Source organism: Zea mays, chromosome 6 (genome assembly GCF_902167145.1).
Source record: "Zea mays cultivar B73 chromosome 6, Zm-B73-REFERENCE-NAM-5.0, whole genome shotgun sequence".
Lineage (NCBI taxonomy): Eukaryota > Viridiplantae > Streptophyta > Magnoliopsida > Poales > Poaceae > Zea > Zea mays.
In genome coordinates this window covers 169,393,634-169,421,551 of record NC_050101.1, presented here as the reverse complement: position 1 = coordinate 169,421,551, position 27,918 = coordinate 169,393,634, and the positions used below count along the sequence as shown (strand labels likewise).

General features: G+C 48.0%; 2 protein-coding genes across 2 annotated transcripts; one reads left to right on the top strand and one right to left on the bottom strand.

The window, feature by feature from the left end:
* Window positions 1-580: 580 nt before the first annotated feature.
* On the top strand, window positions 581-5,473 carry LOC100192668 (uncharacterized). Its single transcript, NM_001365542.1, has 11 exons — window positions 581-755; window positions 853-919; window positions 1,026-1,061; window positions 1,378-1,522; window positions 1,664-1,822; window positions 1,903-1,973; window positions 2,052-2,130; window positions 2,202-2,317; window positions 2,392-2,539; window positions 4,454-4,523; window positions 5,087-5,473. The coding sequence occupies exons 1-11, from the start codon at window positions 722-724 to the stop codon at window positions 5,245-5,247; spliced, it is 1,086 nt and encodes a 361-aa protein (NP_001352471.1). The 5' UTR covers window positions 581-721; the 3' UTR covers window positions 5,248-5,473.
* A 2,060-nt stretch (window positions 5,474-7,533) lies between these two features.
* On the bottom strand, window positions 7,534-8,531 carry LOC100275527 (uncharacterized). Its single transcript, NM_001149586.1, has one exon. It carries the CDS (start codon window positions 8,438-8,440, stop codon window positions 7,706-7,708), a length of 735 nt encoding a protein of 244 aa, NP_001143058.1. The 5' UTR covers window positions 8,441-8,531; the 3' UTR covers window positions 7,534-7,705.
* Between the last annotated feature and the right edge of the window lie 19,387 nt (window positions 8,532-27,918).

The window sequence follows — 27,918 nt, the reverse complement described above, 5'->3', positions numbered from 1 at the left end:
AGGGGTATAGTGATTGTAGAGTGTGGGCACGACAAAAGCGCCACAACTGTGATAGCGTCGTAATGTTAGGTCATCTGGCTCAGTACGCTAGAAAGCGATGGTGAGATGTGTGTGTGCCAGACTGAGGGGGTGTTTGTTTAGAATTATAATTTGTCCAGATTATATAATCCAGCAACATAGTTAAAAAGTTGTTGGATTATATAATATGTATAGATTATAATTCCAAACAAACATCCCTCGACGTGGGGCTAAGATGTCAATAAGAGAGGACTAGTCAAATAGCATTACCATGAGTTATATCTATTATATGTTTAGATTATGTTTTAATAAAAATACGTATATTATACTATTGGTTATGTGTGTGTCAATACAGAGACAACAACCAAGATCCACACGTCTATTTATGCATAATTTTGTAGAATGAGAAGGGTAGTGCACCTACTTCTCATAGAGAGTCAATTTGTTAGTCATTCTTCTTCTTCTTCTTTTTTTTTGCAAAAAAAAAAAATGACATCAACAACGGAAGGAAGCTGCGCAGCTAGTTACCCAACCGAAGCAATCCCACTCTCACAGCCTCACTTCTCCCTCTGCCCCACGCAAAGCACCCAAGGCGCCCACGGCCCTACGGCCTCGGCACCTCCCGCTCAAAATCCTCGCCGCGCCGCGCGGAGCGCCGTAGTGCCCGAGTTCGCATGAAGTGTGCCTCCTCGCGCCCGCAGCCATGGGAGCTCAGCAGAGCGTCAACGCAGGGAAAGGTCATTGCTCTTTCTTTTAGATTTTTTTGTTCGTGGCGGTTGTTGAGCGTGTTGGTAATTTGCTGGCGTCGCTCATCTGTTCGTGGATATGCCGCAGCCAAGGTGGATATGAAAGTCGATCTCACCCACATGCTGTGCGAGGCGCTGCTGCTGCCGCCCCTCAGGTGCTCGGTACTTTGCCTGTTAGGGAGCCCTCTAATTGATGTGTGTTTTCCCTCTTGGTTTTCCTTGCGGTTAATCCTGACCTGCTGTTGTTCTGGGTGGTTTCAGAAGCTCTGGCGTCACGTTATCACAAATCGTTGGAAGGTAGGCATGCATCCACTGGTATATTTGTTCAAGTGCACCGTGTACTTTAGCATCCGGTGTTTCCCTGTCTCTTTGTGCATGCCTTTGATGCCTGATGCCTGACGCCTAGAACATGTCTGTCCTAGCACGTTCTTGCACATGCACAACAATGTCTTGCGTGTTCATGACTTCATGCACGTGCAGATTCTTACACTATCTTCATACCAGATCTGTGCATTTGGGTGACATGCCTATGCATCTCTCCGTGAGTCTGTATATATGTATTTTTTGTCAGAGATTATACTACCGCGTTGTGAATCTAGAATTTGGCCTGCAGGATCTCTCTCAAACATCCAAACCTCTTTGGGAGAAGTGAGAAGTTGGATGTGATATTGGATAAAGGAATCAACGACTCCAATTTTGTCATTGCCTATAGACGCCCTAGGGCTGAGTGGTTATCACAGCAATCATTTGTATTTCAGGTTGTCATTGCACTGTGTATCCTGGTTATTCTTCTACATTTCTTATAAGTAAAGCTGAAGCACTGGAAACCTATCATTGTTGATAATCTTTTGATTGAATTTACATTTTTTTCCTCACGTTCTTATGGTTTGAGCAATCAGCACTCAATGACACCAGAAGTTGCCGTCCATGGATTCCCAGCTGATAACTTCACACGATCAGGGAGCAGAGGGATAAACCTTAGTCGATTGTCATTTGGTTTGGAGCTTAATGAACCAGCTACATCAAACTGGACATCGGGAACCAGTGTTAAATTTGAGGCTGGCCTCAAACTTAATTTCAATTGATCATTGTTAATTTCATGTTATACAGGTTCCTTATCTGTTGCCTTTTCCCACAGAATATCCGTCCTGTTAATAACCAGGGCCACTCTATTGCCAGAGACCATGATGGTTTTCCTCTGACATGCAGGTGATGATTTTTTAGAGGATTGCTATAAATTGCAGCTGTAAGTGCTTATCATTAATACTTTTGTTAATTGTCATGCAGTGGTAATCTCCATGACAACATGATCATCTTGAAGCAAGAATCTGGTTATGCAGATGTCAATGACAATAGCTTCTTAAAAGTATGTTATGCCAACTTTATGATACTATTTCTACCATAATGCCTACCTTATACAACAACCCTTATTTGTAGGTAAACTTCCAAATGGAACAGGGATTGCCACTTGTACCTAAGTCATTGACCTTCAATAGAGTTAAATGTGCAGTTTCAAAAGGCATTAAGTTGGGTCCGACATTTTTGGTTACTAGGTAATGTGTACCCCTACTATTCATTCTCTGGAAATCTCTTCTCTGACAGCTCTTCATATCTCTCTACCTCACAGTTTGACAGGCGGATCCATTGTTGGGGACATGGCACCTTATCAAGCTTTTGCCATAGGTGGACTTGGTAGTGTCCGAGGCTATGGTGAGGGCGCTGTTGGTTCAGGAAGACTATGTCTAATTGCTAACTGCGAATATACGATTCCCTTGGTATGTCAGTGTCAAATAGACCAGGCCTATTTTATGTTTTTTTTGTGTGCTTATAATAGTTTGAAAAAACCTGGTACTTATAGCGAAGGGAATGGAAACTGTACTAGAGAAAGATGAATAGACAAGCAGTTGACACCAACACATGAAAGTCATACCACTTACTTTTGACTAGTTAAACAAAATGGTAACTTATTTTTAGCTAGGTAGTTTACTGAGTAACAAATGATTGATTTTCTCGATTGACGCAGAAGAACTGCATGCCATTTCTTTAAGAAGTAAAACGGACTACAAAGGATAGGTCAAGTGACCGGTCCAGACCCCCCCCCCCCCCAAATACTAGTAGAAACACACTCTAAACTACAACGACTAGTTGCTGCCCAACACTTCCCACACCAACTCAGAACAGAGATCCTGAGGGGAACAAATGGTTAATTATGAGTTTGTTCACTGGTTTCTGTTCACACTTCACAGATTATCATGTGAGACATGTTTGACTATTCTCAGTTTATTATGTGACATATGCCGAAGGCCTTTATTGCTCTATGTTAATAAAAACTAATGATGTGGTTGTTCTACTCATAGCTTTGAGTATTTTCATGTTGATCATTGGAAGTGTTCTGCTACAAGATCTGAATCTTGAGAGTTGCTGCTATTACACGCCATCCCTTTAGAGTTGCACACTGTTTAGAGCACTAGACAAATGCTGATTCTAAGTACTTCCCCTCATTGACGTTGAGTGGTGTAACATCTGCCCTTGCATCGGATTTTCTTCTTTGATGATTCATTGAATGTGAAACACAATTTTGTGAGTTCCGGTGGTAGTTTGCAGCAACACAGTTTAAGATATGTTCAATATTTATTTTGTTTTTTTAACCTAGAAGCCTTCTTGAATCCTTTAAGCAAGATTTGGGATTGCGAAATTTGTAGTTTACCAGAAATCAGCAATCAGTCTCTGATTGGAGTGAAACAATGGTCACTGCGAATTTTTAAGAAATCAGCATCACCTAGCTCCAGCATTTTGTTGAAACTTGTTTGAGAATCTTTGATATATCTCTGTTTGTTTCGGCTTTTCGCAGCTTCTGGCTACCAAAAGCTGCTGCGGACTGTCAAACACTCAGCTTTTCAGCCAGCTTCTATAAAATTCGTTTGGGTAAAAACCATTCAAAATCAACATAAACATATAATTGGTGGAGTCGTCGCAATAGTAGTAATCCGTCACTTTATAGATCCTGAGCCACATGGACAATTTTATCTTCCTCCGCACGTAATCCTAATGATACTCAGATTCTCTACACAGTCAGATTCTTCCCACAGCTACATTCTCGGAAAAGCTGGTCAGAAAAAAGCTGAACCAAACAGGCCATAGAATTTTCCATGGAAGTGTCTAAGAATTTTCGTGAAACCGCATCACTAAGAGTTTTGATATAGTCAATCATGAATTTTCATGAAATTAGCAATTAATGAACTTTCCATAGAAGTTTTTGACTTTCTGTTAGAATATAATATAAGTGAATTGCCCACACCTCCTATCAGCTTAAGCTTTTAGGTTGGATCGGTTGAGGTATACAACTTAATATAGTATCAGAGCCAGAGGTCTCGTGTTCCAATTCTGGTTAGTGCAATTAAATAAAATAATTGTTGCTCGCTCATATTCCACATCGGAGACCCAAAAGAGACTCGACGTGAGGGGGAGTGTTGGAATATAATATAAATAAATTGTCCACACCTCCTATCAGCTTAAATTTTTGGGTTGGATTGGTTAGTGCATGCAACTTAATAGTTTCTACCAATATCAGCTTATTGTGAATCTTTGATATTCTGCTTATCTTTGTGCTGTCCAACAAATCCCTAGTATCCAGAATAGCGATATTTGTATGGCATAACCACAAAGTATTGAGACATGTTTCTGTGAAGGTGAAGCATCTGGAGGGTTCTATTTTCATGGACTGTGGGAGTGACTTAGGGTCTGCTCGTCATGTCCCTGGTAAGGGTGTTGTTTCCTCTATGCGTAGTAGTGCACTAATCTCTATTACTTTCAAAAATTGACTTGAGGTTCATTACTTAATTGAATATTTCCTAAGAAAATAACATCATAGTTTCTTAGTTCAAGCGCAATTAGTTTCGTTTTTTAGGAAAAAATGGAAGTTTTGTGGAATCTTGTAAACGTCCATAATTCAGTTCAGGGATTGCTAAGTTTATGATTCACCAGGGGCTGAAATTATCACTCTGTGCCCTGCTGTGGGATGCAATCAAGATGTCTTTTGGTGGGTTTGTGGAAACGCCTAGATGATATATCATATAGAACCGAAAAAGGAAACTGATAATTTGCATGATAGAAATCACTACATCAGTGTACAGTGTGATACAATGCGCATAGAGAAACACGACAACAGTACATGATCGATAATTAATGATTGCATATTCATCTGTAGTTATGGAAAATGTAGTTTCACCATCCTCAAGATTTCTTTACATCAGATGCAGTGTTTCTATGTTCTTATGGAAATAATTTTTTCAGTAGTATCAGTTATTCACACATAACTGCAGGTAATCCAGCTCTGCGGCAGGGGAAACCAGGATTTGGTATTGGATTTGGATACGGACTTCACTTCAACACTGACCTAGGTCAGATCCGTGTCGACTACGCTATGAATGCATTTAACCGCAAAACCATCTATTTTGGAATCAACAGTAGCGGTGGCTCTTAGGTTATGAAAGACATAGCTCTCACTTAACATAGACTGGCAATTCAATTCGATTCTTTTCCGTGGACATAGAAGGGGAGTTCTTTTTCTTGACAGTGTGTTCCGGACATGCCAGCAGAATCTTATTGTTTGTACTACGTGCTGGCATTCAAAAGGTGTATAGTTGGGATCCACAAGATGCATTCTTCTTATTATTTATTGTTATGATCTTTTTTTTGTGGGTGTGGGTAGATGCTGAACAAATGTTTTTGCTGAGAAGATGGTATGCTTAGGAGTAGGACTGCTCCAAATATACTTCCACTGCATTATAGCTTAATTTCATTAGGTTTGCAAAATATATACAAATGGATGTTCATGGTCAATGTAACTTCGTTAGATGCTAAATATTTTTTAAGTTAGACGCTGAGCAAACATTTTGCCTGTATGATAATGTGAGAACTGCTCACTGACGCTTCCATTACATCACACCTTCATTACTATGGTCGATGTCATATTGTGGACTTGTGTCAACGTCAGATGTGGTTTATTTGTGATCCAAAGGGGGCAGGCCATTCGTTGGGAACATCTTTTTATCTACTTGTTCCATTTTTATCGGCGAACCTGTCACGTATCACCCGTGCTGCAGATGAAATCTGACGTCGCCTCTAGGTCTGGAAACGGCTTGTTGGCTGACCGGGCTTGGCCCTTCCACTTAACAAACAAGCTGAATGAAGAGACTCAGCTCGAAGTTGGCAAACTACATCTTAATAAATAATAAATAATATTGTATTATATAGTGATTTAATAACATATAAATTCTAAGTAAAATTATTAAATATCCATTATTATTATATAGTTTAATTAATTTGGTACAGCTTGCTAGCTACTCTAAAAACCTGGCTGGACTCTGGCGAGCCGCTCTAATCCGAGCCCCGAGCTAAATCTAACCCGAGCTCGAACCAACCGGTGAACCTCGAACCAACTAGTGATTAGCATCATTTGCCTTTTGGTTGGTGTACATGATAACGACGGATCAGTTGAGCATATTAGGCGATTCGGAGGACACAGTAAACCCTAGTTCTCCAAGTTGGCCATGAACAAATAAATCGATCTATGTAAACAACTGAAGTACATGTAAACCCTAGGGTCAATCGAAATTAGGTTTTTTTGGGACACAGATTGAATCGGATATGTAGAACATGGAGCAGGGGACACGTACCTTGGACCTTGAAGCTCTAATGACGCAGATCGGGTGAGCGTAGATCTCTCGGCGAATCGACGAACTCCCGTTGACCTCCTCCCCGCAGACGCAAAACCGGCGGACAGAGACGACCGGCGGTGGCGCCTTCGCACGGATCGGCGGGGTGGCCGCTCCACGAAGCAAGCCGGCGGATCCGCGGCCACAACGACCTCTGCTGCTCGTCGCCCGGACCAATAGAAAGGATTTGGTGCCGTGCGCGGAACCACGGCTACCTTCTCCGGCGGCGTTGCGGTCGCGGTTGAATCGCCTGGAGCTCGCTCCACGGAGTATTCCGATCGCACGCGCTTGTCTGGGAAGCTACCGGCCGAGGGGGAGGCGAGCGCGGTAGCGTCCCCATCCATTTAGTGGGAGAGAGAAGGAAATGGGAGGGGAGAGGAGGAGGAAGAGGGATGCGGTGAAGGGGATAGGGGTCGACTGTAGCCCCTATATGAGCTACAGTGATAAGGGAGGGGGAGGGAAGAGGGATAAGGGGGAGAGAAGAGGGATACGATGAACACAGTCTTAACAAACAAGCTGAATGAAGAGACTCAGCTCGAAGTTGGCAAGCTACATCTTAATAAATAATATTGTATTATATAATGATTTAATAATATATAAATTCTAAGTAACTTTATTAAATATCCATTATTATTCTATAGTTTAATTAATTTGGTACAGCTTGCTAGCTACTCTAAAAACCTGGCTCGACTCTGGCGAGCCGCTCTAATCCGAGTCCCGAGCTCGAACCAACTTGTGAACCTCGAACCAACTAGTGATTAGCATCATCTGCCTTTTGGTTAGTTGGGATATATTACCTACCGAGCAGAAAAATAAATGCAGCCTCTGTGAGCATCGTTAATTTGTTCTGTCCTCCACAGCAGTTCATACCGAAGGGAGAACAGATTTTTGCCACCGCCCATCCATTGCCACCCACGTAAATGACGTCCATTTTCTCGGCTTGAAAGAGCCAGCTTCGCTTCACCGCCACACACGGCAAATTCCACCTTTTTGACTCCGAAAACAACCCTCCGATGACGGCAGTGAACGGCAATGCAACGAATTTGTTCGTGGTGATCCAATGTCAAGCATCAGATTGGAAGGGGGGAAACAGCACGGAATTGAGAAGATAATTCACATCATGCTCGAAGGTAAAGTACATCGGATCGAAGAACCATGAGAAAATTGTTTGTGGAATTGTACTGAAGCCACGCCCCACGCGAGCGGGAGGTCGGTCCCGCGTGCTTACGCCGGCGGCGATGTAGCGGCCTCGAGCAGGTCCTCCCGCAGGTCGCCGTCGACGTCATCCCCGGTGATCCGGTCGAGCACGAGCACGATCCCCATGGCGAAGGCGGCGTCGAAGCCGGCGCGCACCCAGAGCACGAAGACGTCCCGGCCCATCATGACGTGCGCGTCCTCGTCCACCTTCCGCCTGACCTCCGCCACCACCACGTCCTCCTCCTCCTCCTCCTCCTCCTCCTTGGCGACGGGCGCGGCCCAGGCCCTGGCGGAGGCCACGACGCGGCAGCAGCGGCGCGGGAAGGAGCCGTCGACGCGGAACTCCCCGGCGGCGCCGGGGGCGAGGAGGTCGACGAGGACGGCGGCGGCGCCCGTGCCGGCGCCGAGGATGGAGGAGCGGCGCGCGGAGAAGACGGGCTTCTTCTGGCCGTGCGCGGCGCCGTCGCCGAGGAAGCCGTCCCAGCGGTTGTGCAGGCTGGGGCGGCGGCGGCGCACCGTGAGGACGGGCTCCCCCTGGGCGCCCAGCAGCGCGAGGTCCCCCCTGGCGGCCCCGCCCCCGCACGCCCCGCCGCGGCCGTACGTCTCGACGCGGAACGCCAGCGCGCCCGTGCGGTGGTCGTACGCCTCCAGCCCGTCCCCCGGGGTGAAGAGCGTCGTCTTGCGCACCGTCAGCTCCCTGTCCTCGCCCTCGCAGTACTCCTCCCCGACTATCGCCGTCTGCTGCTGAGACTGCGGCGACATCTCCCTCCTCTTCTCTGTCTCTCTGCGTGTGTGTGTGTGTGGTGATTCCTCGCTGCAGGGCTACACGCGTGCTGATAGCGGAGACGGCGGGTCTGCTCTCTGCTGGTGGTGTAGTCGGCTAGTGGCAGCTTGGTTTATGAAGTTGGGGTGGGGGTGGATTGGTGGATCGCTATTGGCTACAGTCTACAGATGTCGGCGTTCGCTCGCCAACGCGCCGGCCATCCGCGGGTAGTGTGGGACCACCAGCTGGGGCGGGTTGATTCGATCCGATCCGCCGTCAGTCGCCAGGGCCACAAGCGAGACGCGGGAACGCAACGGGCTCAGATTGGATTTGGACGTGTGTGACTCACTCGGTCGATGATAACATAAGTAGGAGCATAATGCGCACGGGACATCTGTTCACGAGTCGTACGTAGGAGTTGTCGCGTTGAGTAAAGCTGGAGTGGAGGATGACGTAGCTTTGCTTTGCCTTTGCCGCGACAAACTAGAAAAAACTACAGCACAGCGTGCTGGAGTGCCGCGGACGCAGTGTGACCGTGAAGCCATCACAAAAGGAACCGATCAGATGAATGGATGGTGCATCTGCTCAAGCCCCGGGCCCGGCGAAACAACTGCGCGGTGCCAGGTCCCAGGCGGTAGCCGCGGTAAACGACGTCGCCTCCATTCCCTGCCCGGCGTCCCGGGCCGGGAAGCCCGGGATCTACCGGGAATCTTGAAGCGGCAAGAGGAGAGAGATGCGGTATGGAACTACGGATCAAATGGAAAAAAGTCATGAGACGCGTCAGTCAGCACTCGCTGCGACATCCACGTTGTCCAGATGGTGCCACGAAGCCGATGCCCAGGCCTCAGTCCCGGCGGGGCCCGGCTCAGGCTGGACTTCTAGACTTGGGCACCGCCTTTGTTCCAACTTCGGGGCGCAGTGTCAGGTGAGCGACTTCCGGGTAGGGGTGAAAACGGGCGGATACCGATGGATAGTGGCTCATCCTGTATCCTACCCTAATGTATTTAAAACGGGTTTAAGATCGGATACGGATAGTTAGAAACGGGACGTATACGGATACAGGGACCGGATATTTATCCGGGCGGATAAGTGACGGATACAGATATTATGTGATCAGATATCAGATACTTGTCGAATAATGCATTAATTGGTTATCATAAAATATTCTTGTTCGACCACGAAATTGCAAGTAAATTAATACTAATAAACATTTAATAGAAGATAATCTCAAGTTCCCACGTAAAAATGGTAAAGTGAAGTATTGATTTTGTTGAAACTTGATACTTAGAGTGATTTCACGTGTAACTCACGCAATAAGTGGAAATAAAATAGAAGAAACGTTGACATACCGTGGATTTTATGGTCCCATTATTTTTTAAGACTATATGTGGCCATATGTTGTACCTTCGTATAATTTCATAGATTTCTGAGGCTATTTGTACATTATTAATTTCTTTCTACATAAAATCATCAAAATATAATTAAAATTCATAAATACACTAGTTTTGACCCAAAATTGCAAAAATCTTACCAAAACAAATAAACATTATATTCAAATAAAACCTCAAGTCGCCACATGAAAATGATAAGTGAAATATTAATTATGTTAAAACTTCGATACATAAAATGATTTCACGTGTAACTCACGCAATAAGTAGGAGTGGAGTGGAAGAAAATCCAACATCTTGTGGATTTTATAGTCCAAATGTTTTTGAGAACTATATATGAATATATGTTGTGTCTCCGTAAAAATTCATGAATTTTTAGTCTATTTAGTGTATTATTAATTTCTTGTTGTATAAAATAATCAAAATACAATTAAATTCATAAAAATATTGTAGCGTCGACCACAAATTGCAAATAAGTTACCAATATTAATAAATAGTTTATAAAAGGATAATCCTAAGTTCCAATATGGAGATAATCTTAAGTCCTCACATGAAAATGATAAAGTCTATTATTTTGATATAAATTTAGACATTATTTTAATGATTTTGGCCTAAAGATATGTTTCAACAAAAATGTGTTGTACTACAAAGTTATAGATCTCTTCGAGATCTACAATTTTCATATAAATTTTATTTTCATCCGATTTCATATATACTATATTATTATGTAGAAAAAGAAAAAATGGGTACCCGAATTCCGGGTACCCGTATCCGACCCGAATATCCGGTTATTTACCGGGTAGTACTCGCTCCGTATCCGACCGAATCCGAAGCTGTACTATCCGAGTATTACCTGTATCTATCCCGAATATAAAAATACCCATATCCGTATCTGAAAAATGGTCCCGAATCAGTATCCGTATCCGGTACCCGGTTCGGGTACCCTGCCCGTTTTCATCCCTACTTCCGGAGGCATGTTTTGACGTTTTGTACTCAGCAGCGTGGGGACCCGTGCGGATGAGCGGCAGGCTATCGATATCCACCGTGCAACGAACATCAGTTGGGTGAACGACGGCACATGGTCAAACGCCAAGAGAACATACATATAAGTAAGTTTAATAATATAGCCAATGATCGGTTATAATAACCTTTATAGTTTATCTTCTAGCTAATATGTATGTATGTTAGTCCTTTACTAGCTCATTTGTCTCTTTCACAAAATTTATTGTTCCCATATATAAGCTAGTTATTGGTCCGCTTCTACTCTCTTCTCTTCGCTTCCTTCCATATCAGCATTTAGTCGACTTATAACCATCTATTATATTTGCTCTCATGTACACATAGAGGTTTGGAGAACACAATAAAGTTTGGTGGACAACAACACATGGTCAAATGATAATATATTTAGTGCACATGGGATTTTGGTGTGTATGATGTGCATATTAAATCACCATTTCTGGTTTTAGATCTAACATCTCTAGTTGCTATGTATATTTTGCAAAGAATACCGTCTAAAATAGTAGAGTGTAGTGGTGGAAGATGTTATTTATAAAATATAACGAATAACCGAAGATGTTAGATCTAAGGTAGATGATGATGGTTTAATATGTGCACCTGATATGTTCTCGAGAACATATCTGGTGCACATTGGAATTTGGTACATATGGTGTACGTATTAAATCAACATCATTTATTTTTGATTTAACGCCTCTAGTTGCTCTGTAAATTTTGCAAAGAATACCATCTGAAAATGGTGAAGTATAGTGATGGAAGGTATTGTTTATAAAAATATAACGAACAATAGGATATTAAATTTGAGAACGATAGTGATGATTTAATATGTATCATGTTCATCAAATTTCTATATACACTAGATATGTTCTCCTACAAAATAACACCAGTCTCGTCTCATCACCGGTAAGTGGGACTAGAATAGAAAATTTAGGCCTGACAGGAAGGGTCAGTCTCCCCTGACCTGTCCCCTCCGAACCGTCCTGCACTCTATCCCTCTCCCTTAGACTGACCGCAACGCATTCCCCTACCCCTCCCCTACCCTATTACTGTTCATCCTATAGCAGCTACAGTATTCCCCTTCCTCCCGCAGCGGCGAGCGCTACCCTCTCCCCTACCTCGCCGCACTCTTCTCTCTCACGCCAGATGCAGGGGATGACTGTAGCCGCCCCCTCGCCTCCTTCGCGCGGACGGAGCCGGCCGCGCCAGACTACGGAAACTTCTCGGTTCACCTCGCTTCGCCTCGACCCGTCCACGGAAGGGCGATTTTGCGCGGCGACGCGGCGGCGGGTCTCCCGTCGGCCGGTGGAGTCGGCCCCGGCCCCCCTCGGTTGCGCAGAAGAGGAACTCGAATTCGTGACCACGCAGTGCCGCTCGTGACCGAAGACGAAGAGGAGTCCAATCCGCTTCCGGCGAGGTACGTCGCGACCGATTCGTTGGCTTCCGTCTCCGACCATCGACGGCGCCATCAGATCCACACGGAGACGCTTCGATTCGGCGTGTTGCGGCCGAGATCTCCCCTTCTTAAGGTATTACCTTCTTCAACCTTGTCAAATCAATACTTATTTCACGATTGATTTAGAACAGCACTCGTATTTTTCTTCGATTCGCCGTCTTGCGGGCGAGATCCTCCCTTCTTGAGGTATACCATCTTCTACCCCGTCAAATGAATACTTCATACACGAATGATTTAGATCAGCACTGGTTTTGTTCAAAAATCCTAGTTTATTTTGCCCAGCCCATACGAGTTTAGCAGATCCACACTTGTAGTTTGAGCTTTGAACTTGTTACGTTGTTCATCCTCCGATTTAGCCCCCTGGTGGAACAAACTTTGTTTGTACCACGACATGGGAATACACACCAACACTAAGTAGTCGTGCGCATTCGGAACAACTTTGAACCCTTCTTTGGGCGTCATGTTTCTAGGAGATGCAGACGGCCCCTACAATTTATCAGTTCACCCGTACTTGCCAATGGAACCAAGGTTTTCAAACTCGTAGCCTAACATTAGCCATGACAGCAAATCCATTTCCCCAGTGATGTTCATTCCACTGAAGCAGATGTTTATTAAGTGAACAAATTGTATTTCTGGCGTTTCTGTGGAATGTTACCCTTTCGTAGCATTTTAGTCTTCACCAATATATGGCATTCCACTGACAACCTGATTATGTCACAATTCATTGTGCTTGCATGGGATACACGTATGTTCACGAATTGTTCAGTACAATTCATGAACATGTTCATTTACTTTTGACTATGATTATCTGGCTGATCATGTGTCTGGCTGAACATGTGTTTGACCCACAAACTTATGTAATGTTCAAGACTTGAACATGTGTTTCTCTCATAACAATAGTTGTATCATTTCTATCTGCATGTACTAGTTTCCTTTCTAGTTCTGTGGCATACACTTCCCTTACGTTTAATTGTGTTTATAATGTTCATGCTTTATGTACAATAACATGTACCTGCCAACAAATATATAAGTGATATTGACAATTTTATTGTTTTGATGTGTCTGTTTGGATTATGGATCGAACTGTACATATCATATGTCATCTTCACTTTACTTCCTCCCTAAATTATGGACATTTACATGTTTTTCATATGCCTTAAGATACATTTGTCTGTTACCTTTCTTCATCATTATGATATATCCATGCTAGCGCATGTACACTACTTTCCAAGCTCTGTTACATATACTTCCCTTTTATTTCCTACAAGTTTGTAATGGTGTTCCTTTTGTTTATGAATCCCTGGTGGTGCATACAATTTTGTAGGCAATATTATGTGGGAACTTTATTCATTCCATGAATGCATATGCTTTTTAAGGGTTTGCACATGTTACTTCATATATTAAATGTTTGCAGCCCATTTGATCATGGCATCCTCCCCAGAAGATAAGATGAAGGCTTCGATGAAAGTCCTTGTAGACTGTACCGAGGATGCCACAAAATCCCTGGGGGGTTTAGTTGATCATGCATTAGACCACATGCATGATGAAGAGATCCTAGCTAGGACATTGTTTGCCATGAAAGAAAAACTAGAGTTGCTTCAGCACGATGCCTTAGAGGCAAAAGTCCAAGCCTTTCCAGAAATAGCTAAGTACGAGTGGGATGACATCAGTGTTGATCCTCCCTCTCCGTCACCCCCTCCAACAGTTACTGATCCTTCTGTTTAAGAAGAGGAGTTCTACTGCCCCGACGTCAATGACGAATGGTACTTCAGTGATTCAGATAGGTCTACCCGTAATAGCTACTGGAATCTGTATTAGGTACATGTTTCCAGTGAAAGGTACATGACATGCTTTTGAACAACCATATGTCATGTATGGCTAAGTCTAAGTGGTACCCAGTCACATTAAGTAGTAACTATGATGTAAGGAATTATGTAGTGTGTGAACTATGTTCAGTACTATTTGTTATGTCCATCGTTTAGTACTGTAACCGTGAATGGGAACCTATTATTATAACTGTGGTCAGTTAAATGCTTCTTATGTACTTCATTTCTTCAAATGCTTCTGTACATTTGAATAAGTTTATAGCATATAACTAAATTTGTCCCATCTCCACAATTACTAGAATGGACCCAGCAAACAATGCCACTTCTTCATAGCCCATGTCAAATGCCTCAAGTGGCCAGCAGTTTCCTCCTCCACACCCTTTATGGCCTACGGGTTACATGCAGCAGAGTGGTATGGATTGTAACTTTATGGGAAACCTCAATTTTCCAAACCCTGGTCAAGGTCCGACAACAATGTGGGCACCCATGCAGACAGGACATAGTACTTCCCAATCTACCATGATTCCGGCCTCACAATCAGCTATGTACTGGAATCATTACTTGAACTTTGTCAGGAATCATCTTGGGTCAGCTGAAGTAAATCCATTTCCTGATTCCATTCCACCTTCCAATACTAGTACACCATTGCAGAGTTCCAATACTATACATTCATTACCTGTGAACTTGGACTCAGATGTTGAACACAGTGTTCATGACATCAATAGTCCTGAAAAGAATGCACCTCCTGTGCAGAAACCTAAGAAGTCTAAGGAACAAAACTTTACTGGGCCTGAAGATCTTCTCCTTTGCACAACCTGGTTGCAAATAAGCAGTGACCCTATTGTGCACACTGGCCAACGTAGGGAGGGGCTTTGGGCTCGAATTGTGTCGGCGTTTCGAGACCGGAGGGTCCCTGGGCCGACGAGTGAGTGTCGCCGCGTGCCCCAGCCCAGATGGGTCGAGCGCGAGGGCGAGCGCGAAGGGGGGAGAGCGAGGCGGCCGGAGACCGGCGTGAGAGAGGTGGGAATCCCGCGGCCTTCGTGTTCGTCCCGTGCCCAGGTCGGGTGCGCTTGCAGTAGGGGGCTACAAGCGTCCACACGGGAGAGGGAGCGAGCGGCCCCAAGCGAGCGCCTGTCTCGTCCTCGTCCCCGCGCGGCCAACCCTCTCTAAGAGGGCCCTGGTCCTTCCTTTTATAGGCGTAAGGAGAGGATCCAGGTGTACAATGGGGGGTGTAGCAGAGTGCTACGTGTCTAGCGGGGGAGAGCTAGCGCCCTAAGTACATGCCGTCGTGGCAGCCGGAGAGATTTTGGCACCCAGCTGGTGTGATGTCGTGGCCGTCGGAGGAGCGATGGAGCCTGGTGGAGGGACAGATGTCAGAGCGGTTGGGTCCTTGCTGACGTCCTCTTGCTTCCGTAAGGGGGCTGAGAGCCGCCGTCGTCACAGAGCATGCGGGGTGCCATCATTGCCTATCTGGTGGAGCTAGCCAGATGGGACGCCGGTCTGGTTCCCTGTGGCCCGAGTCAGCTCGGGGTAGGGTGATGATGGCGCCTCTTGTTGACGAGACTGGCCTGCGCCCTAGGTTGAGCGATGCGGAGGCTCCTCCGAAGCCGAGGTCAAGTCTGTCTTCCGTGGTCGAGGCCGAGTCCGAGCCCCTGGGTCGGGCGAGGCGGAGGTCGTCGGCTGAGGCCAGGGCGGAGTCCGAGCCCTGGGGTCGGGCGAAGCGAAGTTCGTCGTCTTCTGGGACTTAGCCCGAGTCCGAGCCCTGGGTCAGGCGGAGCGGAGGTCGTCGGCTGAGGCCAGGGCAGAGTCCGAGCCCTGGGGTCGGGCGAAGCGGAGTTCGTCGTCTTCTGGGACTTAGCCCGAGTCCGAGCCCTGGGTCAGTGAGAGCACCTAGAGGGGGGGTGAATAGGTGATCCTGTGAAACTTAAACTTATAGCCACAAAAACTTGTTAAGTGTTAGCACAATAATCGCCAAGTGGCTAGAGAGGAGTCTCAACAAAACACAATACCACAAGAGATCAATCACAGAGATGACACAGTGGTTTATCCCGTGGTTCGGCCAAGACCAACGCTTGCCTACTCCACGTTGTGGCGTCCCAACGGACGAGGGTTGCAATCAACCCCTCTCAAGCGGTCCAAAGACCAACTTGAATACCACGGTGTTTTGCTTTGCCTTTCAATATCCCGTTTGCGAGGAATCTCCACAACTTGGAGCCTCTCGCCCTTACACTTGAGATTCACAAAGAAATACGGAGTAAGGGAGGAACTAGCAACGCACACAAGACTCAAAATCAGAGCAACAGCACGCACACAAGTCGCAACAAGAGCTCGCAGCACCACTCAATGAGTTCACAACTCAACAAGAGCTCTAGATGCTATCACAATGAACCAAATGCGCGGAATCGATGTCTTGGTGCTTAGGAATGTTGTAGGAATGCTTGGTGTACTCCTCCATGCGCCTAGGGGTCCCTTTTATAGCCCCAAGGCAGCTAGGAGCCGTTGAGAGCAAATCTGGAAGGCTGATCTTGCCTTCTGTCGACTGGTGCACCGGACAGTCCGGTGCACACCGGACACTGTCCGGTGCCCGATTTCTTTCCTTAAACGGCGCAGCCGACCGTTGGCCGCCAGAGAGCCGTTGGCGCACCGGACATGTCCGGTGCACACCGGACAGTCCGGTGCCCCCTTCTAGCCGTTGGCTCGGCCACGTGTCCCGCGCAGATCGCGCGGCCGACTGTTGGCTCACCGGACAGTCCGGTGAATTATAGCCGTACGTTGCCGGTAAATTCCCGAGAGCGGCTAGTTCGCCCGAGTTAGTCTGGCGCACCGGACACTGTCCGGTGCACCACCGGACAGTCCGGTGCTCCAGACCGAACAACCTTTTGGCTGTACACAACCAACTTTTCTCTGACTCGATTTCTCCTGTTTCAAGCACTTAGACACAATACATTAGTCTTCGAAACAATGTACTAAGGCTTAGAAACATACCTTTACTCTTGATTTGCACTTTGTCCATCCATGGGTATAGATTCACATTTAAGCACTTGTGTTGGCACTCAATCACCAAAATACTTAGAAATGGCCCAAGGACACATTTCCCTTTCAATCTCCCCCTTTTTGGTGATTTATGCCAACACAACATAAAGCAAATAGAACAAGTGCAATATCACTTCAAATAAAACTCAAATTTATTTTGATTCAATTTTGGCATATATGGATCATCCTTTGCCACCACTTGGTTTTTTTTGCAAATCAAAACTCAAATTTCTATCTCTAAGTCAAACACACATGTTAAGTCATAAAGAGAGTCATTTCAGGAGTATTTGATTCAGGATTCCAAAAACTCCCCCTTTTTCCCATAATCAACATTTCTCCCCACAAGAAGCCAACCTTTGACAAGAGAGACAATAAAAGAGTTTTGACAAAACAAAAAACTCTATTCTACTATTTTCAAAATCTCTCAAGTGGTAGCTGATCCATTTATCACTTTGGCCTTTATTTTCTCCCCCTTTGGCATCAAGCACCAAAACGGGATCAATCTTGGCCCTTTAACCCCATTGCCTCACCAAAATCTTCAATTAAGAGCAAATAGGCAATAAGAGTTTAAAAGATGAACTTGGAAAAGTTACTCTTTTCATCGGAGTGCAGTGGAAGTCTTGCATGGTCCAAGTCCACCTTTTCCCTTTTAATTCTCCTTCGAGACTAAAACAAGCAAACTCAAGCATATGGTTAGTCTCAAAGGGTCAAGTTGTAACACATCTCCCCCTAAAACTGTGCATCACTTTGCAACGGACTTGTGAGGTCCAGGGAGTGTTTGTACAACTTGAGCACCATAACTGAGCAACAAAATGCATAAGGAACATGATCAAAGGCATAAACACATGTATGCTATAAATCAATCCAAGTTCCGCGAATCTAAGATATTGAGCTCACTACGCAACCTGCAAAAGGTCTTCTCATCTAGAGGCTTGGTAAAGATATCGGCTAGCTGGTTCTCGGTGCTAACATGAAACACTTCGATATCTCCCTTTTGCTGGTGGTCTCTCAAAAAGTGATGCCGGATGTCAATGTGCTTTGTGCGGCTGTGTTCAACAGGATTTTCCGCCATGCGGATGGCACTCTCATTATCACATAGGAGTGGGACTTTGCTCAGATTGTAGCTAAAGTCCCGGAGGGTTTGCCTCATCCAAAGTAGTTGCGCGCAACACTGTCCTGCGGCAACATACTCGGCCTCAGCGGTGGATAGGGCAACGGAAGTTTGTTTCTTAGAGTTCCACGACACCAGGGACCTTCCTAAGAATTGGCACGTCCCCGATGTACTCTTCCTATCGACCTTACATCCAGCATAGTCGGAATCTGAGTATCCAATTAAGTCAAAGTTAGACCCCTTAGGATACCAGATCCCGAAGCAAGGCGTAGCGACTAAATATCTAAGAATTCGCTTCACCGCCACTAAGTGACACTCCTTAGGATCGGATTGAAATCTAGCACACATGCATACGCTAAGCATAATATCCGGTCTACTAGCACATAAACAAAGCAAAGAACCTATCATGGACCGGTATGCTTTTTGATCAACGGACTTACCCCCTTTGTTGAGGTCGGTGTGTCCGTCGGTTCCCATCGGAGTCTTTGCGGGCTTGGCGTCCTTCATCCCAAACCGCTTTAGCAAGTCTTGCGTGTACTTCGTTTGGGAGATGAAGGTGCCGTCCTTGAGTTGCTTCACTTGGAACCCAAGGAAGTAGTTCAACTCGCCCATCATTGACATCTCGAATTTCTGCGTCATTACCCTGCTAAACTCTTCACAAGACTTTTGATTAGTAGAACCAAATATTATGTCATCGACATAAATTTGGCACACAAAAAGATCACCATCGCAAGTCTTAGTGAAAAGAGTTGGATCGGCTTTCCCAACCTTGAAAGCATTAGCAATTAAAAAGTCTCTAAGGCATTCATACCATGCTCTTGGGGCTTGCTTAAGTCCATAGAGCGCCTTAGAGAGCTTACACACGTGGTCGGGGTACCGTTCATCCTCGAAGCCAGGGGGTTGCTCCACGTACACCTCCTCCTTGATCGGCCCATTGAGGAAAGCGCTCTTCACATCCATTTGGTACAACCTGAAAGAATGGTGAGCGGCATATGCTAGCAAGATACGAATGGACTCTAGCCTAGCCACAGGAGCAAAAGTCTCCTCAAAGTCCAAACCTGCGACTTGGGCATAACCTTTTGCCACAAGTCGAGCCTTGTTCCTCGTCACCACTCCGTGCTCGTCTTGTTTGTTGCGAAACACCCACTTGGTTCCCACAACATTTTGCTTAGGACGAGGCACCAGTGTCCAAACTTCATTCCTTTTGAAGTTGTTGAGCTCCTCCTGCATGGCCAACACCCAGTCCGGATCTAGCAAGGCCTCTTCTACCCTGAAAGGCTCAATAGAAGAGACAAAGGAGTAATGCTCACAAAAATTAACTAATCGAGATCGAGTAGTTACTCCCTTGCTAATATCACCCAGAATTTGGTCGACGGGATGATCCCTTGGGTTTCAGACTTATCCTGCAAAAAGAACACCCAAGTGAAGCGGGAAAAGTCATCAACAATAACTAAACCATACTTACTTCCTCCTATGCTTAGATAGGCGACGGGTCCGAAGAGGTCCATATGTAGCAGCTCGAGGGGTCTTGATGTGGTCATCACATTCTTGCTGTGATGCGCTCCTCCCACCTGTTTACCTGCCTGACAAGCTGCACAAGGTCTGTCTTTTTCGAATTGAACATTGGTTAGACCTATCACGTGTTCTCCCTTTAGAAGCTTGTGGAGGTTCTTCATCCCCACATGTGCTAAGCGGCGATGCCACAGCCAGCCCATGCAAGTCTTAGCCATTAAGCATGCATCTAGACCGGCCTCTTCTTTTGCAAAATCAACTAAGTAAAGCTTGTCGTCTAGTACACCCTTAAAAGCTAGTGAACCATCACATCTTCTAAAGACAGACACATCTACATTTGTAAACAAATAGTTATATCCCATATTGCATAACTGACTAACAGATAGCAAATTATATCCAAGAGACTCTACTAAAAACACATTAGAGATAGAGTGCTCATTTGATATTGCAATTTTACCTAACCCTTTTACCTTGCCTTGATTCCCATCACCGAATATTATTGAATCTTGGGAATCCTTATTCTTGACGTAGGAGGTGAACATCCTCTTCTCCCCCGTCATATGGTTTGTGCATCCGCTGTCGATAATCCAGCTTGAACCCCCGGATGCATAAACCTGCAAGGCAAATTTAGGCTTGGGTCTTAGGTACCCAACTCATGTTGGGTCCTGCAAGGTTAGCACAAATATCCTTAGGGACCCAAATGCAAGTTTTGTCTCCCTTGCATCTTGCCCCTAATTTTCTAGCAACTATCTTCCTATTCTTTCTACAAATAGCAAAAGAAGCATTTAAAGCATGATATATTGTAGAAGGTTCATTAACTTTCCTAGGAACATTAACAACATTTCTCCTAGGCATATTATGAATAACATTTCTCCTACCAACATTTCTATCATGCACATAAGAAGAACTAGAAGCAAACATGGCGTGAGAATCAAAGGCATTATATACATTACAACTCCTATAAGCATTTCTAGGTTGTCTTCTATCATAGTACCTAAAGGCATGGTTCTTTTGCACACTACTAGCCATAGGGGCCTTCCCTTTCTCCTTGGTGGAGATGGGAGCCTTATGGCTTGTCAAGTTCTTGGCTTCCCTCTTGTAGCCAAGACCATCCTTAATTGAGGGGTGTCTACCAATCGTGTAGGCATCCCTTGCAAATTTTAGCTTGTCAAATTCATTCTTGCTAGTCTTAAGTTGGACATTAAGACTAGCTAATTCATCATTTAATTTGGAAATTGAAACTAAATGATCACTACAAGCATCAATGTCAAAATCTTTACACCTATTGCAAGTTTCAATAATTTCTACACAAGAAGTTGATTTACTAGCTACTTCTAGTTTAGCATTTAAATCATCATTAAAACTTTTTAACTTAGCAATAGTTTCATGACAAGAAGATAATTCACTAGATAGCATTTCATTCCTCTTAATTTCTAGAGCAAGAGATTTCTGAGCTTCTACAAATTTATCATGTTCTTCATACAACAAATCCTCTTGCTTTTCTAAAAGTATATTCCTATCATTCAAGGCATCAATCAATTCATTAATTTTGTCTACCTTATTTCTATCTAATCCCTTGAATAAGCATGAGTAATCTATCTCATCATCATCACTAGACTCATCCTCACTTGAAGAAGCATAAGTACTAGTATTATGAGTGCTTACTTTCTTCTCCCTTGCCATGAGGCAAGTGTGACGCTCGTTGGGGAAGAGGGATGACTTGTTGAAGGCGGTGGCGGCGAGTCCTTCATTGTCGGAGTCGGACGAAGAGCAGTCCGAATCCCACTCCTTGCCAAGATGAGCCTCGCCCTTTGCCTTCTTATAGTTCTTCTTTTTCTCCCTCTTGTTCCCTTGATCCTGATCACTATCATTGTCGGGACAGTTAGCAATAAAATGACCAAGCTTACCGCATTTGAAGCATGAGCGCTTCCCCTTGGCTTTGGTCTTGCTTGGCTGTCCCTTGCGACCTTTAAGCACCGTCTTGAATCTTTTGATGATGAGAGCCATCTCTTCATCATTAAGTCCGGCCGCCTCAATCTGTGCCACCTTGCTTCGTGTTGCCTTGAGAGCAAGGGGTTGCGGCTCGTTGATCGGACCATTCTAGGCGTCGTCCACGTATCTTGCCTCCTTGATCATCATTCGCCCGCTTACGAACTTCCCCAGAACTTCTTCGGGCGACATCTTGGTGTACCTAGGATTTTCACGAATATTGTTCACCAAATGAGGATCAAGAACGGTAAAGGACCTTAGCATTAGGCGGACGACGTCGTGATCCGTCCATCGCGTGCTTCCGTAACTCCTTATTTTGTTGATAAGGGTCTTGAGCCGGTTGTATGTTTGAGTTGGCTCCTCGCCCCTTATCATTGCGAACCGTCCAAGCTCGCCCTCCACCAACTCCATCTTGGTGAGCAAGGTGACATCATTCCCCTCATGAGAGATCTTGAGGGTGTCCCAGATCTGCTTGGCATTGTCCAAGCCGCTCACCTTATGGTACTCGTCCCTGCACAAAGAGGCTAGCAACACAGTAGTAGCTTGTGCATTTTTATGAATCTGTTCATTAATAAACATGGGACTATCCGTACTATCAAAGTGCATTCCACTTTCTACAATCTCCCATATGCTAGGATGGAGAGAGAACAAGTGACTACGCATTTTGTGACTCCAAAATCCATAGTCCTCTCCATCAAAATGAGGAGGTTTACCAAGTGGAATAGATAATAAATGAGCATTAGTACTTTGAGGAATACGAGAGTAATCAAAAGAAAAGTTCGAATTGACCGGTTTCTTTCTCTCGTATTCGTTGTGGTCGTCGTCCTTTTGGGAGGAAGTAGACTCATCGCTGTCGTAGTAGACGATCTCCTTGATGCGTCTTGTCTTCTTCTTCTTCCCATCTTTGCGTCTGTGGCCCGAGCCCGAGTCGTTGGACTTGTCATCCCTTGGCTCGTTGATGAAGGACTCCTTCTCCTTGTCGTTGATCACGATTCCCTTCCCTTTAGGATCCATCTCTTCGGGCGGTTAGTCCCTTTGTGAAGAGAACGGCTCCAATACCAATTGAGAGCACCTAGAGGGGGGGTGAATAGGTGATCCTGTGAAACTTAAACTTATAGCCACAAAAACTTGTTAAGTGTTAGCACAATAATCGCCAAGTGGCTAGAGAGGAGTCTCAACAAAACACAATACCACAAGAGATCAATCATAGAGATGACACAGTGGTTTATCCCGTGGTTCGGCCAAGACCAACGCTTGCCTACTCCACGTGGCGTCCCAACGGACGAGGGTTGCAATCAACCCCTCTCAAGCGGTCCAAAGACCAACTTGAATACCACGGTGTTTTGCTTTGCCTTTCAATATCCCGTTTGCGAGGAATCTCCACAACTTGGAGCCTCTCGCCCTTACACTTGAGATTCACAAAGAAATACGGAGTAAGGGAGGAACTAGCAACGCACACAAGACTCAAAATCAGAGCAACAGCACGCACACAAGTCGCAACAAGAGCTCGCAACACCACTCAATGAGTTCACAACTCAACAAGAGCTCTAGATGCTATCACAATGAACCAAATGCGCGGAATCGATGTCTTGGTGCTTAGGAATGTTGTAGGAATGCTTGGTGTACTCCATGCGCCTAGGGGTCCCTTTTATAGCCCCAAGGCAGCTAGGAGCCGTTGAGAGCAAATCTGGAAGGCTGATCTTGCCTTCTGTCGACTGGTGCACCGGACAGTCCGGTGCACACCGGACACTGTCCGGTGCCCGATTTCTTTCCTTAAACGGCGCAGCCGACCGTTGGCCGCCAGAGAGCCGTTGGCGCACCGGACATGTCCGGTGCCCCCTTCTAGCCGTTGGCTCGGCCACGTGTCCCGCGCAGATCACGAGACCGACCGTTGGCCCGGCCGACCGTTGGCTCACCGGACAGTCCGGTGCACACCGGACAGTCCGGTGAATTATAGCCGTACGTTGCCGGTAAATTCCCGAGAGCGGCTAGTTCGCCCGAGTTAGTCTGGCGCACCGGACACTGTCCGGTGCACCACCGGACAGTCCGGTGCTCCAGACCGAACAACCTTTTGGCTGTACACAGCCAACTTTTCTCTGACTCGATTTCTCCTGTTTCAAGCACTTAGACACAATACATTAGTCTTCAAAACAATGTACTAAGGCTTAGAAACATACCTTTACTCTTGATTTGCACTTTGTCCATCCATGGGTATAGATTCACATTTAAGCACTTGTGTTGGCACTCAATCACCAAAATACTTAGAAATGGCCCAAGGGCACATTTCCCTTTCAGTCAGGCAGAGCGGAGTTCGCCGTCTTCCGGGACTTAGCCCGAGTCCGAGCCTTGGGTCGGGCGGAGCGGAGTTCGCCGTCTTCCGGGACTTAGCCCGAGTCCGAGCCCTGGGTCGGGCGGAGCGGAGTTCACCGTCTTCCAGGACTTAGCCCGAGTCCGAGTCCTGGGTCGGGCGGAGCGGAGTTTCCTATGGTGCCTCCGGCGGGGCCTGACTGCCTGTCAGCCTCACTCTGTCAAATGGCACCGCAGTCGGAGTGGCGCAGGCGGCGCTGTCCTTCTGTCAGGCCGGTCAGTGGAGCGGCGAAGTGACGGCGGTCACTTCGGCTCTGCCGGGGGGCGCGCGTCAGGATAAAGGTGTCAGGTCACCTTTGCATTAAATGCTCCTACGACTTGGTCGGTCGGTGTGGCGATTTAGTCAGGGTTGCTTCTTAGTGAAGGCAGGGCCTCGGGCGAGCCGGAAATATGTTCGCCGTTAGAGGGGGGCCTCGGGCGAGACGGGAATCCTCCGGGGTCGGCTGCCCTTGTTCGAGGCTAGGCTCGGGCGAGGCGTGATCGAGTCGCTCGAATGGACTGATCCCTGACTTAGTCGCACCCATCAAGCCTTTGCAGCTTTATGCTGATGGGGGTTACCAGCTGAGAATTAGGAGTCTTGAGGGTACCCCTAATTATGGTCCCCGACAGTAGCCCCCGAGCCTCGAAGGGAGTGTTAGCACTCGCTTGGAGGCTTTCGTCGCACTTTTTTGCAAGGGGACCAGCCTTTCTCGGTTGCGTTTTGTTCCGGTGGGTGCGCGCGAGCGCACCCGCCGGGTGTAGCCCCCGAGGCCTCGGAGGAGTGGTTTCACTCCTCCGAGGTCTTAATGCCTCGCGTAATGCTTCGGCTGGTCTGGTTGTTCCCTCATGCGAGCTGGCCGTAGCCCGGGTGTACGGTCGGGTCCCAAGTTCTCGGGCTGGTATGTTGACGCTGTCAACGGTTCGGCCGGAGCCGGGTTTGCGAGAGCAGCCCCCGAGCCTCTGCACAGGGCGAGAGGGCGATCAGGGACAGACTCGGCATTTTTACATACGCCCCTGCGTCGCCTTTCCGCAAGGAGGAGGGGGGGAAAGCGCCATGTTGCCCTCGATGGGCGCCGAACATGGTGTCTCCGGTGAGCTGCAAGCGGGTAATCCGAGTGGACGTCCGTGCCCCGTTTGTTAGGGGTCGGCTAGGGGCCCAGAGGCACGCCCAAAAGTACCTGCGGGTGATCTGCCGGACCCGGTCCCCTGGCGACGGGGTCCGAGGGCTCGATGCCTCCCTCTGATGGGATTCCGTTACAAGGTCGCTCCCGCTGGTCTCGGAAATGTCCTAGGGTACCTCGGGAGCGCAGCCCGAGCCTTGGTTATGTATCGAACGTACCCATGGTCATCCCTCGCTCGGCGTCTGAGGCGGCTGTGAACCCTTCGGGGGCCAGCCTTCGAACCCCTGATCAGTAATGGGCATGGAGCCCAAGTAGCCTGAGGCGGCCGTAGAACCCTTCGGGGGGCCGGCCTTCGAACCTCTGACCAGTAGTGGGTGTAGGGCCCACGCGATCTGAGGCGGCTGTCGAACCCTTCGGGGGGCCAGCCTTCGAACCTCTGATCAGTAGGGAGGCTCGGAGCCTGGTTCCTTCACGGGGAAGGACCCTCTTCAGGGTATCCCCCTTTCCCGGTCCCTGTTGCAAGAGAGAGAGAAAGAGGAAAAAAGGAAAAGGATACGGAATCGAACGACGCGGCGTACCTTTACTGGCGCGGTCATTATGGCGAAGGTGAAGCGTCGCCCGCTTCTCCTGCCAGAGGCGCCGCCTGTCCCGCCGCGGAGTTAATGCGACTGGGCGAGTGGTTGGCGGGGCGGTCGTTGCGCGTGCGCGAGCCGCTCGAGGAACAGAACACGGGCGCGTTGTCTTCACGCCGTGGGAGAGGGTTCTCTCGCTGCCCCCGGATGGGACGTAAGCTTGGCTGACGACGTGACTGCTGCTCCTGCCCGCCTGCCACCGTCATTACTGCCGGCCCATTTTTGGCCGCACTGACCGCCGCGCCAGGCTGGTCGCTGCTGAGTCGTGCGCTCGGTCACCTCGAGTCGCGGTGTTGGTTCCGCAGTCGAGGAGGCGCGGTGGTGGCGCAAGTGGCGGTGCAGTTGCATGCACGAAGCAGTCGGCGCGCCGGTTGCATGACGCGTGGGCCTGAGCCTCCAGGCTGGGCGTGTTGGGAGTCGGAGAAGCGCGCCCACTTGGCGCAGTTGCATGCCGCCTGCATGACCGCCCACCCTTTTGCCCGCTGGTCTGGGCAAAAGTGGAGGGTCGCTTGTAACCGCTGGGCGGTTGTATGCACCGCGCGCGGCGGTTTGGCTTCTTCTGCCCTGAGTCGGCTTGCATGACGTGTGGGACCCAGCCCCCGCGCCGTAGGGGAGGACCTTGGAGTGTGTTGGAGAAGACTCAGCCCGTGACGGCTGGGGGCGCGAGTAGGGAGAACCGCTCTTAAAAGGAGGGTGACCCCCTTTGGAAGGCGACCATGTCTTCGCGCTCCCTTATGCATCGTGTCTTTCCACCTCCCAAGCCCCCGGATGGGGGAGATCCACCGTCTTTCCGCCTCGTCGTTGGGGGAACGCAACTCCGCGGGAGTTGGTACCTTTCAGCCATCGTTCGGCTTCAAGGATTTTCATCATGCAGCCCGGCTGCACCCCTCCGCCGGCGGTCACCCAAGATGGTGACCTCCAGCTTGATGGTGGGGGAAAGCGAGCCGGGTTGCGGCCTCTGCCCCTCCCTTAGCCTCAAGGATTTTCATCACCAGGGCTGGGGAGGGGAGTGTGCCGAGTTGGGGTCGGCCCCTGCGTGGGCGGTGGCCCGCTCCTTCACTCAGTGATCGGAGGGAAGGGCGGTCGTCGTCCGTGGCGCCGGCAGCTGCACCGTGCCTGGCTCTCGGACGCGAGTGGCTTCGGAGCCGCTGGCGGCGCCGGCGTCTGCCACGGCAGCTGGAAGAGGTTCTTCCGCCGACGAGATAGCCAGGGCCGGCCACGGACCGACCTCCAACTCTACGGCCTTCTGCCCGTCCTTGCCTCACGAGTTTGGGCATGGGCGGGGGCCTATTGGCAGCAGCATCCGCCCTGAGGTCAGTGCTGCCGCTGTTCGGCCCCCCGGAGCAGAAGTCGTCGTCGTCGCTGCTGCTGGAGCGAGCGACGGCGCGCCGTTCGTCGGTCTTCTGTTGCTCCGCAGGCCCTTCCCCATCGAGTGGGGTTGTTCGTCCCTGCGGAGGGGGAACCGGAGTTCCATTTGTAATGGCACTTTGAATGCCAGTGTTTTTTGTTCATTGTTGTCGGGGACCATAATTAGGGGTACCCTCAAGACGCCTAATTCTCAGCTGGTAACCCCCATCAGCATAAAGCTGCAAAGGCCTGATGGGTACGATTAAGTCAGGGATCAATCCACACGAGTGACTCGATCACGCTTCACCCGAGCCTAGCCTCGGCCAAGGGCAGCCGACCTCGAGAGACTTCCGTCTCGCCCGAGGCCCCCTTTTTATGGCGGACACATCACCGGCTCGCCCGAGGCCTTGGCTTCGCTCAGAAGCAACCCTGACTAAATCGCCACACCGACTGACCAAGTTGCAGGGGCATTTAACGCAAAGGTGGCCTGACACCTTCATCCTGACACGCGCCCCCGGCAGAGCCGAAGTGACCGCCGTCACTCCACCGCTCCACTGGCCAGTCTGACAGAAGGACAGCGCCGCCTGCGCCACTCCGACTGCAGTGCCACTCGACAGAGTGAGTTTGACAGGCAGTCAGGCCTTGCCAAAGGCGCCACGGCGAACTCCGCTCCGCCCGACCCCAGGGCTCGGACTCGGGCTAAGA